The sequence below is a fragment of the Balaenoptera physalus genome (assembly GCF_965194825.1).
Source record: "Balaenoptera physalus genome assembly, chromosome: 10".
Lineage (NCBI taxonomy): Eukaryota > Metazoa > Chordata > Mammalia > Artiodactyla > Balaenopteridae > Balaenoptera > Balaenoptera physalus.
The window spans coordinates 64,565,704-64,582,942 of NC_138889.1; the positions used below are offsets into that span (position 1 = coordinate 64,565,704).

The window sequence follows — 17,239 nt, forward strand, 5'->3', positions numbered from 1 at the left end:
TTGCCTCCTCTGTCTGTAATGCACTGCGCATGGTAGTGCGTAGCAGGGAATATATATTTACTAAAGGATCACGTACCTTCTATTCATCTTTTAAAATTCAGCTCAAGTGTAATGTCATAGATGAAGCCTTTCCTAAACCCCTCTCCATCGAGGTATTGCTGGCTCCATTTTCACTTGCATATATCGTCTTCCATCTTAATGTGTGTCTCACTCTACTGCATTTATCTGATGCCTTGTCTGCATCCCCCTCCTGACTGTGTAAAGTAGCAGGCCTTGGGGGCAGGGACTGTCCGATTCATCTTTTGATCCATTGCCTGACACACTGCCCAGAACATAGGAGGTACTAAATGCATGGATGGAGGAAGCATGAGTTGGACCTTTTCTGGGAGTCCTTGGACACAAGCTAGAGGCTTCCCTGCAACAGAGCAGATGGGAGAAGAGAAGAAAGAGGAGACTTAAATTCTCCTTTCTCAATAGAGAGGAGGAAGTTAACCTTGAGTATCCAGCAGAGTTGCTGGATAACTGTTTAGACACCCCTAGCCTCCCTGACATGATGCAGTGATGGCCCCATAGGTGACACATGGACTGAATAAGGCCCAGAACTGAGACTCTGGCCTTGTCCTCACCCCTCAGACTGAAGGAGGAGCAGCCAATCCCATGAGGAGAACCATCCAGACATCTTCCGGGTTGGAAGAGAAAGCTCAAGGCACTCCTTGGAAGTGGACCCCACAGCCCTGGTGCCTGGCCCCTACCTTAGTTCCCAGCCCCAGCCAACCTCAAGTGCTGGGTGGACCCTGATCTAAGGGTCCCAGGTTCATCCCCTGCTTCCCTTCCTAGCCGTTGAGGCTGGGGAAGGAACCTGAGACAGTTCAACTGAACCGCAGGGGCCTGGTGCCTATTGGGAGCTACTCTATGGCCTGGCTTCGCAGTGCAAAGCTTGTCCATCTACTCTTCTACCCATGAAAGCCCCACAGAGCAAGGGGCCACCAGGTCAGGAGGGGTGACCCTAAACCAGGAGAGGCCATGGGCCAGAGTGTAGGTATCCTTTCAGGCCCCTTCCAGAGTGAATCCAAGAGATGGGTTGAGTCCATACTCATTGTCACTGGGAAGTGTCTAGTATTATACCCATTTTATGGAAGAAGTCACTGAGGCTAAGATATGGAAGCTCAGAATGAGGGCCCCCTGCTAGAGTCTGAGGCTATTTTTTTGAGCCTAAAACAAACAAACTTTCAAGCTCAGGTGGGTTGGAAACGTAGAGGAGGAAAAAGGTCTCACCTGAGACCCAGTTGCCTATAGTCCAGGCCAATCCCCAGTCAAATGGCTGTCAGTAAGTTTGGAGCCTAAAGCCTTGGTCAGCTTATGACCTGAAAAGAACAAACCACTGCAACCTCCACCCAGATGACATTCTTTGGCCTACATGGTGCAGATACCCAGGGGACTTAGCCAGCAGGTCCCCCCAAGGGCTGTGTGACGTTCTGCAAATGTGTTTCATGGTGCCCGCTCCCTGAATCAGGCCTTCTCCCCTTTCCCCAGCTTGCCTCAGGTGAGTGAAAACACTGTTTTCATTCCACTTGTTATGCCTAACTCATAGCAACCAAAGACTTGTCTTCTGGAGTGATGCTCCCTGAACCCCCGGACCTACAATTTGAGGGCCCCCGCGGCCCTCCGTGGCAGCACCAAGCCAATCCACTTTGCACAAACATAGCTGCCTCCAGCCCTATTTTCCCAATGTCCTGGGGCCAAGCTGTGGTCAGTTATTAGCAGGCGGGGGCAGAGTCCCTGCTCTGCCTCTTACGTGCTGGATAGACACAGGGGTTCCTTTCTCTACTTTTGTTCCTCTGTTTCCCTCTCTGTGTCAGTAGTCTGGAAGAAGTCAGTTTATGACCGGGGTTCAGGAATCACCTGTGCAAAAATGAGGTCTGTCCCTGAGCCCTCCCCTCCCTTGTCTCCCGCAGCCTCTTTAAGAGCCTCAAAAGAGAGGTTACGAGCTTCTCAACTCAGAGAAAGAAGTGAGATTGTTCCACAACCAGGGCCCTTTGATTCAAGCGAGGAAGCACTCTGGCTTTATTGTAAGGAAAACCAGGAGAAGGAGCTGGACCAGACTCACATCAGCAGTGCTGTCAGTGAGGGCAGCCCAGGAGGCTGTTTACTTTCTGGGGCTGGGGAAGGGCCTCGGTCACAGTCAACTTCTCCACGTCTCTGTAGCAGTACAAATTGGGGCCTTGGACGAGGTACAAGCCAAGACCATTGGCGGAACACGAGTTGGGGCCCAGAGACTTTTCCGTACACAGGGCCGCGTCAACCTTTTCATGGGGCCAAGGAAGCTCTGTCCACGTGGCTTGAGCTCCTAACTTCAGGTCCAGCCACCACAGCTGCCGTCCTGGGAAGAAACAGCGGACATAACATGGCTTCCACGTCATGGGGATCCTGACCTGGCTCTTCTCATGCCCTGACGGGGCTCTGTGCCAGGGAGAAGTAGCAGAACAAGCCACCCCTCAGCACCCGACGCCACTCACCTGCCGTGACGTGGAGCAGAGAAGACCCAGGACAGGTAAAGGCTGCATCCACAGTATCAAGGTTGATCCCATGAGGGCTCCCGAATTCCTTCTCCAGCCGCTTTGGATAACCATCTACTAGGGTATAGCCTCCCTTTGTCAGGAAGATATATACCTCGGTGCCCTGGAGGACAAAGGACATTAATCAGCACAGAGCTGGGTATTTTCCCTGTCTCCACCCCAAGCGTCTCTCCCAACACACACCTGGATCAGATAGAGCTTATCATCCCAGGAAAAGGCAGTATCCACTGTTGAAGGACCACGGGGCCACAGATGCTCGATGGGCCAGCTATGCCACCCGTCCCGGCTGGTGTCCAGACGCCAGTAGTGGGATCCTGTGGGGTAGCAGAGGTACCTGCAGTACTGGTGGTAAAAGGCCAGGCAGTGAAGAGGCAAGTGACAGAGGCAGGGGTGAGTCTCGAGAGGGAGGAAAGAATGCATCCAGAGGCCAAGAGGGAAGAGGCCATGTGAGGAGTTGAGCAAGACTTGGTTGGCAAAGTTGGGCATTGTGACCTAATTGGAATTGGAGTCAGTAGGGGCCTGACGGAAGGGCGAGCTTGGAGAACAGTGGCCAAGTTGCCAGGTAAGGCCAGCGTCATGAGGTTCAGTGGGGTCTCCTTATGCATCTCAGATGTCTGTGTGCAGAGATGCTACAATGAGACAGTGGCCAGAAGTTAAAAGGGAAGCACCGCAGCAAGCTTCCACTGGGCGTTCTCACGCTGGCTGTGTTCTCTAATCCCTTGAGGTGGTAGGAGATGGAGGGAGTACCCAGACCAGCGCCCTAATTTTCCTCTCCCCTTTTCATAACAACTTATTAAAGGAATTGTCTAAACTCTCATTTACCTTTTCTTCCTCAGCCCATTTCACTTACATTCCTGTTTCCCTCTTCCATTGAGATTTCTCTTTTCACGGTCACCAGTATCCTCCAACTTGCCAAATCTAATGTCTTCATCTTACTCTACCTCTCAGTGGCATTTGACTGCTCACAGCTCCCTTCTTTAAATATCTTTTTTGGATCTTGGCTCTGTGATTCCAGACTCTTCCAGTGTTCTTCTTATCTTTTTGACTCCTCTTCAGCCTGATATCTATTATTGGAATCCCCCAGTTTGGACCTCTGCTCTATCTACATTCACTCTCTTGGTGATTTCACCTAGTCCAGGGCTTTAAACACCATCTATATACGGATGACTTTTGATCTGTTCTCTTTGGATCTGATGGACTGCTTCTTCGAGTGTCAGGCTCAAACTCAGTTGCCTACCTGACCTGTCCATTTGGGACCATTAGACACCAAAACCCTAATGTGTCCAAACTTATTTCTGCCCCCACCAAACACACACACACACACACACACACACACACACACACACACACACACACACACCTCCTTCCCTAGTCTTTCCCAATTTTAGAAAAAGGAACCACCAGTCACCTAGTTTCCCAGTCCCCAAAAGCCAAGTCATTCTTGAAACCTCTCTTTTCTCTTCCCCACTCCGATCAATATCCAAGGCATTGGTTAAGTGCCATGGGCCCGACTTCCAGAATACATCATGATGACTCCTCACCACCTCTGCTGCTGTTATCCCAGTCCAAGCTGTCATCACCTCCAATCCAGACAGCTGCAAGAACTCCTCGCTGGATTCCCTGCTTACACAATTGTACCTCTGTGACTTATATTCCACAAGAAGCCAGGATGATCCTTTAAAAAAAATAAGCCATGGGCTTCCCTGGTGGCACAGTGGTTAAGAATCCGCCTGCCAATTCAGGGGACACGGGTTCGAGCCCTGGTCCGGGAAGATCCCACATGCCGCGGAGCAACTAAGCCCGTGCACCACAACTACTGAGCCCGCGCTCTAGAGCCCGCGAGCCACAACTACTGAAGCCCACATGCCTAGAGCCCGTGCTCTGCAACAGAGAAGCCACTGCAATGAGAAGCCCGCGCACCACAACGAAGAGTAGCCCCCGCTTGCCGCAACTAGAGAAAGTCCGCGCGCAGCAATGAACACCCAACGCAGCCATAAATAAATTAAATAATTAATTAATTTAAAAAGAGAAAAAGACAGATGCTTAAAAAAATAAGCCAGAACATATCACAGCCCTGATCAAGAACCCTTCCTGGCTTCCTTTTACAGTTGAAAATCCTTACCAGGCCCATGTAATCTGGCCCCTGCCTCCCTCTTTTCAAGCCACTTACCTGCTCCTTCTCAACCTATCAGCCACACTGGCCTCCTTTCTTGACCCCTCAAAGTATTTGCTCTCTACCCTCCCTAAAATGCTTCTCCTCCAGTGCTTTATGTGGCTAATTCCTTTTGATCACTGAAATCTCAGCTCAAAAATCATCTCTTCAGAGAAGGGGCCCCTAATTCTCTTCACCTCTATCCCATTATCCTGTCTTATTTTCTTCACAGCTTTTTGGGGACACTTCACATTTTTTATTTTATATTTTAAAACATCAACGACTCATAAATTCATTTATTCTAGCTTCAAATGGTATTTGAGAATAAGAAGCATTCTGATGTTCCCAGAACACATCACAGCTATTAACACTGCCTGAAAGTATTCTCTTTCATTTTCTCTTTTTTACTGTCCTCTCTCCCGCTAGCAGGCTCTCTGAGGGCAAGTGTCTCGTCTGCCATGTTCACGACTGTATCTCAGTGCCTAGAAAAATGCCCAGTGCCTATCAGGTGCTCGATATTTTTTGGTGCTCGAAAAATAGCTGGTATTCCCAATGCAGCCACAAGTTCTCTTTATGGGTATTAACTGGGCAAGTCACAGTAACTACATATCCACCTTCCCCTCCTGCTCGTGGCCCCTATTTTGAGCATCAGAGCTGTGCTGCATTTTGTGCAGAGGAAGTAAGTGCTGAGCCCCCAATCCATTAGAAGCCGATGCAGAGGCTGACCAGCAGCCACTTTAATGTGGTCTGGAGTAAAAATATGGGCTGAGCCAGTCCCATTCTCTCTCTGGAAATCCAAGTAGGGAAAAGAGAGCCGAGACAGTTATCAGTCGGATCTGAGGCTAAAAGATCCTGACTAGAGAGAAAGTAGAGAGGGCATGATGGTCCCTGTTCGAGCCGAAGTAGTGACAAAACAGAAAGAATGGATTAGCAGCTATGAGGTAGAGACAAGAGATTTATCAATTAGGGAGAGGAGAGGACCAGCCCTGTGCTGAGTGTCTGGGTCACACTGGTGTTTTCACCAAGATAGTGAGTTCCCACCTCAGCTGGGTATTTTTAACATAACAATATTCTCTCAACAGCTATAGAACATCTCTAATACTCTTGATTTAGGAATTCAGCTGCATTCTATTTATGGACACATGGTCTTGAGGTTCCATGATCTCTCCATGGCTGGGTGTTCTCTCTACATCTCTGTGGTCCCTGTGGCCCTATTTTCTTAGTGTCTCTATCTCCATATCTCTCTATCTCTATTTATCTCTCTATCTCTATAACCATCGCTATTTCATTTTGTGTATGTGTCCTCCCCATGGTGCCTTGCTCTCACCATAGCTGCATGTTCTCCTGATATTTATGTGTTCTTACTCTGGCATATATTCTCAGCATAGGTCTACCTTTTCACTACAGGTGTGCGTTTCATCACGGATGCATGTTCTCATTACAGCATGCATTCCTGCTGTGGGGATATGCTCTCCTTGCGGCTGTGTATTTTTCATTACAACTTCGTAGTCATATCTGATCAGATTTATTCAGGGATTCGGAGCAAGAAAGGATTTTCACTCTTCTGTATTCTCACCACTATTTTACATTTGTGTCTGATCATACATATATCTTAGGCTGAGTGTAATGTGGTAGGTCACTCCTTCTCTTGGAGCTGTCCTCAAGTATAGATCAAAACTTATCACTACCTGTCTGATGAGCCCTAGAACATCCTTAGGTATCATTAGATGGCTTTTTAATGGCACAGGTCTGGGGAGAGGGGTTTCTCCTGGTCACTCAGAGGAGAAATCTCTTCAGGCTGGTGAGACTATTGCCTGAAGGTCTAAGGGACTGAACACTTCCTGGCTGGTTCCCAACAATGGGAGCGTCTCATCCCCAGGTGATGCTGTGCCCAGAGGCCTGGACATAGGAACCAGGCACCTGGAACAAGATGGAGCTCCTGATGATAAGCTCAAGGTGGGGAGGGCCAGACATGCAAAAGCAAAGAGAATATGAGGAGTCACAGGGGCCAAGAGGTCCAGAGAAGGCACAGATCTGGGAATGGATGGTACTGGGAGGCAGACAGGTGAAGTTAGAGGCCTCAGCAATGAGAGACAGGTTGAACCGTATGCATCGGACGAAATGAGGTGTGAAAAGGGGCATGATAGGGTGTAAGGATGGGGGCCGATGGGACAAAATATGGGGCACAGTGATGAAAATGGAGGAAATGTGCCAGAGATGAGAGACACACATGAAAGAGACGGGAGGTATGGAGGGCAGAGATGGGGGAGTTGGAGGGCATCTCTTACCACTGAAGGCATAGGTGGCACCATGTTTGTCAGACAGCAGTGCAGACAAGACTAGATCTGGGCTACAGCGTTTATCCCTATGGTGGGTCACATTCCTGTGTGCATGGCCTTGGGGGAGAAATAGGTGAGGGGGAACACAGGAAGGCAAGAGGTCAGAATGAGTTCCGAGGTGGAAGAGGTGGCTGGGGTTTTTGGGGGTGCAGGTTTTCCCCATATGAGGACAGCTGGGAAGAGCCAGATGCAAGTGGAGCTAGGGCAAGGGCCAGGGTGTCATTCCACAGGGCGAAGGTAGGAGCTGGGATACGTGCGGTCCGCGAACCCAGGGAAGGTGGACAAATTCCAGGAGGTCCCAGGGCTTGGGCTTTCTCACCTCTGCCAGGGCAGGGCATAAAGTAGTCTCGGACATCCAGAGGGTATTTAGGATACATATCTCCCGTGACAGGGTTGAAGCGCAGGAATTGGTTACCCCAGAAGCAGTAGTAGTGGCTGAGCCATCGCATGGCAGAAGAGCAGTTGCCAACAGCCTGCCAGGAACGTTTCTTTACGGTTTTTGTAGTGAAGTCCCAGAACCTCATGTGGTTGCCTTTGTCCAATCAACCAACAAGCATTCAGTGAGGCCAGGCTGTGCCTTCCCTTGTGCTTGTACTGGCCCCAGGATGGACCAGATATGGTCCCCATCACGTGGAGCAGCCCAGCAGGGAAACAGTTGAGGAAAGTAATCATACAATAAAATGGAGCAGCAAAATACACATGATCAGCTCAGCAAGGGCGGTGGGACGAGTCAGGGAAAACTTCCCAGAGAAGGTGATACTTAAACTAAAATCTGAAGGAGGAGTTACAAGGCAGACAAGAGGGGGAGATGTAACTCCAGAAACAAAAGTCTAAAGCATGAAGCAACTTGGGTGTATAGGGAACAGCATAGAGTTTCTGGGGCTTCATATTCAAGGTAAGGGTTTGATGAGACTCAAGGCTGGAGGGTCAATAGGGACTTGGTCATGGAGAACCTTGTATGTAAAACTAAGGAACATAGATTTGTCCTAAGGGTCATGGGGGACAATGAGGGACTTTTAGCAGAATTACACCCAGTTACCTTCTCCAGGATGACTTCCCCTCCTTCCCCTACTCGACCTCTAGACCATAATTGGCTTCTCTACTCCTTCCCTTCCTCAGGAAACCATATAGTGGTTCCACCACCACCACCATCCCTACCACTACCTCTATCACCACCAACCTACCACTACCCCAGGCTCCCTTATTCCAGCCTGGACTGACCTTGGAAGAAGAGGACACCCTCATGTAGGCATTCTTCACGGTGACATTCCACAGCTGCATCCACTGGGGATGGGATTCCAGGAAACTCCTCTTGGAGCAACTTTGGATATTTGCTCTCCTTCTCAGGAGGGTATTCCCAGACTCTGTCCCCCTGCATGCAAAAACATGCTATTTTTAGCATGCACGCCAGATACTACTGCCACTCTGCCATCCCACACAACATCTTTGATCTATTGCACTTACATAATATCCTTCTGCAGTCCCACACACTCTCAATCCATCTGTGGACAACAATGTGCTGTCCCCTTGCACAACTTCAGTTTGTGCAAATCCCATCACTGTTACTATACCACACACAACTGTCTATGTACAACCAGATACTCCCATGGCACAATTATCTGCAATACCACTGGTTTTGGCAAACACACCCACAAATAGTCATCCTGCAATCATCCACCCATTCCTACATTCATTTGTTCATTTACTCACTCAAGAAACAGTTGCTGAATGACTTACCATATGCCAGGTATTGTGAGAGACACTGGGGATAAAGGGGTGACAAGACTCTGTCTCTGCCTTCAAGGAATTCACTGTACAAAAGCAGAAAGGATCCTACAGTCCTAGCCATGTGAGCCCCAAGGTGGAGGCATGTGAAGTGCACTGGGAATACAGGGGGAATACCTAAGTCAACCTAGAGAATTCCTGGACGGCTGCACAGAGGAGGAGGCATTTGGGCCAAGAGTTAAAAACTGAGCAGGAATATTCCAGGTAGACAAGTGTGGACTGGGCGTTATCAGCAGAGGGAGTAGCGTGTACACAGCATGCTCATGTGGCTGGCACACAGTGAATGTGGTGGAGGAGGAGATAAACCTGCAAAGATAACCAAAGTCCAGGTCTCAAGACCCATGTGCACCTGGCTTGCAGGAATCAGCACGTGGTGGTGCCATTTGCTGAAATAGGGAACTCAGGAGGAGGGGTGGATTTGTACAGAAGATATTGAGCTCCGTTTGGAGGATGCTGAATCTGAGGTGCCTACGGAACATCTAAGTTGAAGATGTCAGCCTGGAAATCGGAAAGAGATGTCTGGAGCTCCGGGGAGAGATCCAGATCTGGGGTCCACAACGTGGAGAGAACTCAGAGCCGTGGCAGTGGTTGAGATCACCCAGGCAGGGTGTATGGAAGGGCTGGGAAGGATCCCCAAGAAACATTCAAGGAGTGGCCCAGGATGAGAAGCCTGAGAAGAGCAGGAAAAGAGGCAGGAGGGAAAACAAAGCCGGCAGTGAGGGCCGCCCCGACCACACAGCATCTTTGTGCGAGTCAAGAGAAGGTGCCAGAAGGAGCAGACACAGGCTGGGCCAAGGCATGGGACTTGACGAGCACAGTAGGCTGGATTTCATCCTCCACTTGCCCCTCGGCCAGGTACCATTGTGTCGTGAACAACCTGGCAACCATAGGAAGAAGACTTGATGCAGGGTCATGGAAGCAAGGGAAGAAATTTCCCGGAAGGAAAGGATGGTCGACAGATTGAGGAGTAGCAGAGAGGTGTGGCCGCAGATTAGGACTGAAGAAGAGCCACTGGACGTTGTGCCTCCCAGGCCCGCATGCACACAAACTCCCCTAGCCTGAGCTTTCTCAGAAAAGGAAGGCACAGGGGGAGGAAACCTGGAGCCTGTTGGTAAGGGCTCCATGCCAGGGCCACTTGGGGAAGGGTCTCTAGTGTTGATTCCAGCACTTCCTGGCCTGGCCCTGACCTTGGTCCAGCCGTACCTTGATCAGAAAGACTCTGTCATGACCATGGCGGAATGCAGCATCCACGGGGCCGGGGACATCCTTCCACCTCTCTGAGATTAACTCCTGAGTCCAATTGTGACCCTTCCACACGAACTCCCCTGCAAAACGCACACTCACTGAGGGACCCGGAACAAACTTTTGGCCTACCGAGCTAGTTACAAAGAAGCTATGGGTGATACTCTCAGATAATTCCTACGATCTCCCGCAGATGGATACACCCTCGGTGAAGGGGACCAAGTCTGAGGTCCCAAATGCCCCAATCCCAGCCCCTCATACCTTTAAAAAACAGCATAGTCCCATGCTCATCCAGGGTGGTAGCATCAAAGCCCCAGCCATCCGAGCAGCGTTCTGGGAAGGAGGTGGGGAGATAGCAAATAAAAGACCAGTCAGATGATACAGTGCAGAGACACAGCTAGACAGATAGACTCAGGAAGTCAGGGTCTCACCCATCACATCTGGGTCCAACTTGGTTGCATTCCCACCTTCAGCTTCATGCCTAGGGGCATTAGCCCTAGAGAGAAGACACGGAGACGTCTGGCTCCACAGGGTCCAATCCCTCTCCTTTAGCTCCTGACCCCAGACTTGCCCCAGACCTAAAAACTGGCCCTAGCCCACTCTAATCTGGAGCCCGGCCCTCCTCCAGCCCCGGCTTCACTCACAGAGAAGGAGGATGGGCGTTAGCCAGAGACCAGCACAAGCCCAACAACCACAGTACAACTGGTGTTCCCAGTGCCCGAGCCATGATGAGCTGGAGAGGCCACAGGACAGCTCTGGGCACCTGGCTGAACCCCTATATAGGCATGGCAGCAGCACCACCCCACCTCCAAGCCTGCTGGGAATGAGATCTCTCAGGGCTATGCCAATATTGGGTGATTACATCAGTGCAAATAAGGTCAGGGTCTGGACAGAAATCTGAGTCCAAGACTAACTCTTCCCAGCAGGAGGGCCCATCCCCCTTCAGTGACTTTTGAGCAGTGACTAGCCCAGCCCACTGATGTTCAACTGTGACTCTCTTCACCTTGGTGATGGGTCTGAGTGCCCGTAAGGTCGGGGAAGGGGGTAGATTGATTGAGGACCACGTTTCTGTGGTTGGATTTACCTCAACAATGCAGGAGGTGAGAAGAGGAACGTAACCTTTTTGTGTACTGTGCCATGCCCAGCTCTGAGACCCCTAACGACACCGACACTTACATATACTTAGTAACCACACACATACGCAAACACGCTTAGAACTACTCAGAGAACAGCTTCTTCCAAGCTCCATCAGGGGCCTTTGGGGGGCATTCCCAAGCCTCTTTAGCTTTGCCCTTGATGGGTCAATAATATTTCACTGTTGCCAAAAGTCCAAGTTCCACCCTAGCCCCCACCCCCAATGACAAAGAGCTTTGCAAAAATCACCTGGGAGAGAAGGGCTGACAGTAATGGTGCAGGAAGAGGTGTCTCTCTTCCAGAGAGACCTACTAGTAATTAGACTTTCTCCATAGTTTCCACCTTAAGGGGAAAGTGTTTTGTTTACCTATCACAGAATAAATAGAACTGTACTGGGGTTTCACAATATTTACAGCTGATTCTTGCTTAAATGTTATCCTCTCAATGAAGTCTTTCTTGACCACCCCATCTAGCTATTTCAGACTCTCACTTGTTTCCTTTGTTACTTAATAAAACTTGAAATTATTTTGTCTGTCTGCTTACGCTTTTGCTTCTGCTTCTGCATGCTTGTGCTTTGTTTCTTTGCTTGTTTTGATTTGCCTGTTTTATGTACCATTACATTTTTTTAAAATGTTTTTGGTTTTTTGCCACACCACGCAGCATGTGGGATCTTAGTTCCCCAACCAAGGATCGAACCTCTGCCACTTGCATCAGAAGGGCAGAGTCTTAACCACTGGACCACCAGGGCAGTCCCTGTACCATTACATTTTCTCCACCTAGTACCTGGCATGTACAGGCATACCTCAGAGATATCACAAGTTTGTTCCAGACCCTTGCAATAAAGTGAATATTGCAATAAAGTGAGTCACACAAATTTTTTGGTTTCCCAGTGCATATAAATGTTTTGTTTACGTGGGACTTCCCTGGTGGCGCAGTGGTTAAGAATCTGCCTGCCAATGCAGGAGACACGGGTTCAATCTCTGCTCTGGGAAGATCCCACATGCCGTGGAGCAACTAAGCCCATGCGCCACAACTACTGAGCCTGCACTCTAGAGCCTGCGAGCCACAACTACTGAGCCTGCACTCCAGAGCCTGTGAGCCACAACTACTGAGCCCTCGTGCCACAACTACTGAAGCCCACATGCCTAGAGCCCGTGCTCTGCAACAAGAGAAGCCACCACAATGAGAAGCACGCCCACCGCAACGAAGAGTAGCCCCAGCTCGCCGCAACTAGAGAAAGCCCACATGCAGCATAAAAGACCCAACTCAGCCAAAAGTAAAATAAATAAATAAATAAATAAATTTAAAAAGTTATGTTTACACTATACTGTAATTTATTAAGTATGTAATAGCATTAGGTCTAAAAAAAATGTACATAGCTTAACTTAAAAATACTTTATTGCTAAAAATCCTAACCATCGTCCGAGCCTTCAGGGAGTTGTAAACTTTTTACAACAGTAACATCACAGATCACCATAACAAATATAATAATAATGAAAAAGTTTGAAATATTTCAAGAATTACCAGAACGCGACACAGTGACATGAACTGAGCAAATGCTGTTGGAAAAAATGTGCCAACAGACTTGCTCAACACAGGGTTGCCACAAACATTCAATTTGTAAAAACAATGCCACATCTGTGAAGTGCAATAAAGTGCAATAAACAAGTATGCCCGTAATAGATGCTCAATAAATATTTGTTGAATGAAAAAAATTAATTTCAAGTACTGAATAGTGTTACTAACGTTGCAGCCAAATTGCTAACAATTTTCCTCCTTCTGGGGTAAGGAGAATATCAGGATTGGGGGTGTGTTATTTTGGAGGCCTGTTGCCATCTAAGGGTCACAGGTCTCCTTGGCACTGACCTTCATCTTATGGTTTTGTTTCTCTCTCCAGTGTCCCTGCCCTACATCCCTCTCCTCCTCTTAGCCCTCCTATCTCTGGTACCTGCTATCTTCGGCACTCACTGGGGCTACTCCCAAAGTCTGCCCCATTTCTATCTGAGATGTAGTTGCAGGAGACAAATATGGGCAGAGTCAGCTCTGGGCCAGGCTGAGGTTCCAGGATCCCTGTTCCCCAGTCCAGCCTGAAGGAGCCCTGATCCCTCTCAGATGCCCTTGACATATATAACCTTAGCAAAGGTCTCACTTCCCTTATCTACTCTGCGAAGATTCCTCCTAACAGGAAGACAGAGATTTCTGGGACCTCTGGAACAGCGTGTCATCATGCCTCTGCCAAAAGGATCAACATCCTCTCCTGACTTACAGTGAAGACAGCCACGTTAACAGCATTGCTCCCCTTGGGTTAGTGAACAAAGCTGGACTCCCCAGGCCCTTGGCAGCATGGACAGTGCCTCGGCTCCCTCAACAGATACCTGACACCCACCTTCTCCCACTTCAGGGCATCTCTGACTGCACCTGCTTCCCCCCAGCTGCTGGGCACTGGGCACTGGGGGCCGCTACTCCCAGACTCCCCCTCTCCTGTTCTTCAGCCTCTAAAACCTTAATATAACCTTCCTGGGATTCTCCCTCCTTGAGCACCCAGTGAACCTTTCATCAGCAAACCCCTCAACAGCTGTGTGTAGCTCCAGAACTGCGTCTGCGTGTCCTGCAGATTTCACTGAGCCTGCCTGGGGAGATGGAAGCGTTCACACCGAGTCACAAACACCCCTCAGAAAACCCACAGTGAGGGTCTTCAATAGTTGTACTGGCAGGGCCCCGCACAGGCCTGCTGGTCCAGGAAGCAGCCTCCCTGTGCCCTAGCAGGGCTCTTTGAGGGGAGACAGCACATATACTGGATGGCGGTTTTTCAGCTCAGCCTCTTCTTTCCCACACAGCTCTGGTCCCCTTCATAGCACCCCTATCTACCTATCGCAGAAGAGTGATTTGTGGCACTCTTCCACTGTTGTTTCCTAATTTGCTTGCCTACCCTAAGGTGGCTTAGATGCCATAATTGGAAGCCTTCCTCCTTCCTCCCGCCCACTCCCATCCCCCCAGCCTCTCAGGGACTAGACTAGCAGAGTCTTCTACGTGGCAGGCAGCTCAGGTTGGAGCTCATATTCTGAGCAGGGGCTGAGAGGCCATTTGAGAACCCAGGCTGTGGATATGTTGGCCATCCTGGTGCTGGTAACAGGGCACAAGGCAACTGTTCTCAGGGGGCCCAAGATAGGGCTGGCCTTGCTTCTCTTCTCACTTGAGACGGCTGTTTCTGCTTGTCCTGAGTCCTTCCCAGCGCTCTGGCTTCGGCTCTGGACAAAATGCTTGCCCATACTTGGGCCTGAGCGCCCCCTGGAGGCCGAAGGGATCAGTGCGCTCCCACCCTTCGACCAGAGGCCACAGCCCCGGAGCTTTTCCTCCCAGAAACTGGCTCCCTACAGCCTTCCTCCTTTGCTCTTCTCAGCCTGGCTGTGGGGCCTTAGTGCCACATCCTCTCCCTCTGCAAACCTCTGCTGCCCAGAGCGGGTGCGGGGATCTCAGTCTCTTGCTTGATTTCTTGGGGAATTCAAGCCCAGAAATATACAACCGTCCCGTTTTCCATGTAGTCTTCCCAATCCTCATAACAAGCAGCTTTCTGGCTTCCCCCTGAGGCAGTCTGAATATGGGCCTGCAAACATCTTCATGGACAGAGCTTTCCCCTGCATTGCCAGGGACCACATTTAAGCTGGACACTGACCCACTGTCCCTTGGAATGGCTGTGTACAGCCTGCCCTGCTGTCATCTGAGTTCTCTGACCTCAGTTACTTGCCCTGGGCCCACTGAGTGCTGCCTGTGCTGGGCCTGCTGCCTGTGGCTGTGTACTCCAGGGAGCAGAGGCTGGATTCTCCCTTGCCCTGGGCTTGGAAGAATTGGGATACAGCTCCAGGTACCAAAAAGTGCTTGCTGTTCCCAACCAATGCCTCCAGGATTTTCTCTTGCTCTGTTTCTAATGGGCCTTCCTGCATAGTCTATTCTTACTTCCCTATGAATAAATAATTATAATAATAATTTGCTCATATCTATTGGGCACATGTACGTGCCTGGCATTGTGCTAAACACTTAACATGGATTATTTTATTAAATCATATTATTGGTATGATTTAATAAAATATATACTGTATTATTAGTCCCATGTTACAAATGGGGAAACCGACGTTTGGTGTCTCAGCCAAAGCCCATTATTAGCAAGTGGTAGAGCCATGATTAAGTTCTGGCTGCCTGGCTCCCTGGGGTGTGCTCTTTACCCTATCAAGGGGTGTGCTGGTGCATATTTAACAGCCAGCTTTCCAGAAGGGAAAAAGCCCTGATTGTAGCACTCATTAGTTTCTGTGGTGTAAATACTCCTATCACGGCCATCTTCAAGCTACCAACAAGACCAAAAAGCTACCAACAAGCAGCTTCAAGCTGCATCTTCTCATGGAGTTGAGAAGAAATGCACAGTAACATACTACTTACTATATGGTATTTCCACCTTGCAGATAGGACACATATAAATAACCCCAAGAGCACAGGTAATAGTAAAATGCAGTAAAATAATTAGGAAGTGATGAGTTTTGAGTATTTATTATATTTGATTTTAATAAAATGAATTTAATTTTAAATTTACATAATTTAATTTTTAAATAATGGCTGAGTTTCCAACAATCAGTTGTCAAAATTCCTGCAAATTTTGGGAATTCCCTGGTGGTCCAGTGATTAGAACTCCGAGCTCTCACTGCAGAGGGCCTGGGTTCAATCCCTGGTCGGGGAACTAAAATCCCACAAGCTGTGTGGCACGGCGAAAAAAAATTTTTAATTCCTGAAAATTTGACAATGAGCCCTCGTGGGCCAATATGAACCAGCTCCAGCACTGCACTGTTCACCATCCTGCCTTAATGAACAGGACCAGGATTTTATCTGCTTTATTCAATGCTATATCTTCAGTGCCTAGAGCAGGGCCTGAAACACTGTATGTGTTTAATAAATATTGAATCCTATTGTTCCTACTTCCTAATTAGACCTAAGAGTGCAAACACCATCATTTCTTATCTGATTACTGAAATAGCCTCTCCCTCTCTGCTTCTCCTGCCCCTCTATAACACATTCTTTGTAGCAACCATGGTACTCTTCAAAAACATATCTGAGACCACCTTATGCTCTGGCTTAAAAGTCTTTTTTCTTGAAGATAAAAATCAATCTTAATTCTACTAGCCAGAGAACACCACTATATATTAACATTTTGTCTATTCCAGTCTTTTTCTATTCTTGCAATTTCCTTTTTAAAACAAAGGTATGATTTTATAAACCTTTTTTTCTGGGACTTCCCTGGTGGCGCAGCGGTTAAAAAATCTGCCTGCCAATGCAAGGGCACGCAGGTTCGAGCCCTGGTCCGGGAAGATCCCACATGCCGCGGAGCAACTAAGCCCGTGCGCCACAACTACTGAAGCCTGTGTGCCGCAACTACTGAGCCCACGTGCTGCAACTACTGAAGCCCATGCGCCTAGAGCCCGTGCTCCACAACAAGAGAAGCCACTGCAACAAGAAGCCCTCAAGCAGCAACGAAGACCCAGCGCAGCCAAAAATAAACCAAAAAAAAAAAAAACCCAACGTTTTTTCTGTAACAGTGTATCTCAGACTTTGGCGTTTTGAAAGGATGCATATAATTCCATTATATGTGTAAGCAGAACTTTATATAACCATTCCCTGCTGATGGTCATTTAGGTTTCACCGGGATTTTTTTTTTCTATTATAAATAAAGCTCTGATACACATTGCTGCACACACCCTCTTTGTGCATTTGCCCAATTATTTTCTTAGCAGACATGCCTAGAACTGCAAGACTATAGATGATTTTAAGGCATCCAAAGTCTTAAAGAGGAGCAATTTAGAGATGTTTAATTTTCTCCTGTTTTTCAGTCTCACTTCTCTTCCCACCCCACAGAAGCACTGTCCAGCTGCCAGTTCATCCTGTAAGGCATCCCTTTCTTCCCTGTCACTTCAACTTTTCCATGGCTTACTGTTATACTGCAAATCAAATCCAAACACTTTACCTGAGTT

At 48.7% G+C, this 17,239-nt stretch overlaps 1 protein-coding gene across 1 annotated transcript; it reads right to left on the bottom strand.

Annotated features, from left to right (window-relative positions):
- Positions 1 to 2,035: 2,035 nt before the first annotated feature.
- HPX (hemopexin) lies at positions 2,036 to 10,855 on the bottom strand. Its single transcript, XM_082409623.1, has 10 exons — positions 10,739 to 10,855; positions 10,526 to 10,590; positions 10,356 to 10,427; positions 10,056 to 10,177; positions 8,289 to 8,439; positions 7,387 to 7,599; positions 7,017 to 7,124; positions 2,760 to 2,890; positions 2,517 to 2,679; positions 2,036 to 2,380 (listed from the first exon to the last, which is right to left on the bottom strand). The coding sequence occupies exons 1-10, from the start codon at positions 10,819 to 10,821 to the stop codon at positions 2,121 to 2,123; spliced, it is 1,368 nt and encodes a 455-aa protein (XP_082265749.1). The 5' UTR covers positions 10,822 to 10,855; the 3' UTR covers positions 2,036 to 2,120.
- Between the last annotated feature and the right edge of the window lie 6,384 nt (positions 10,856 to 17,239).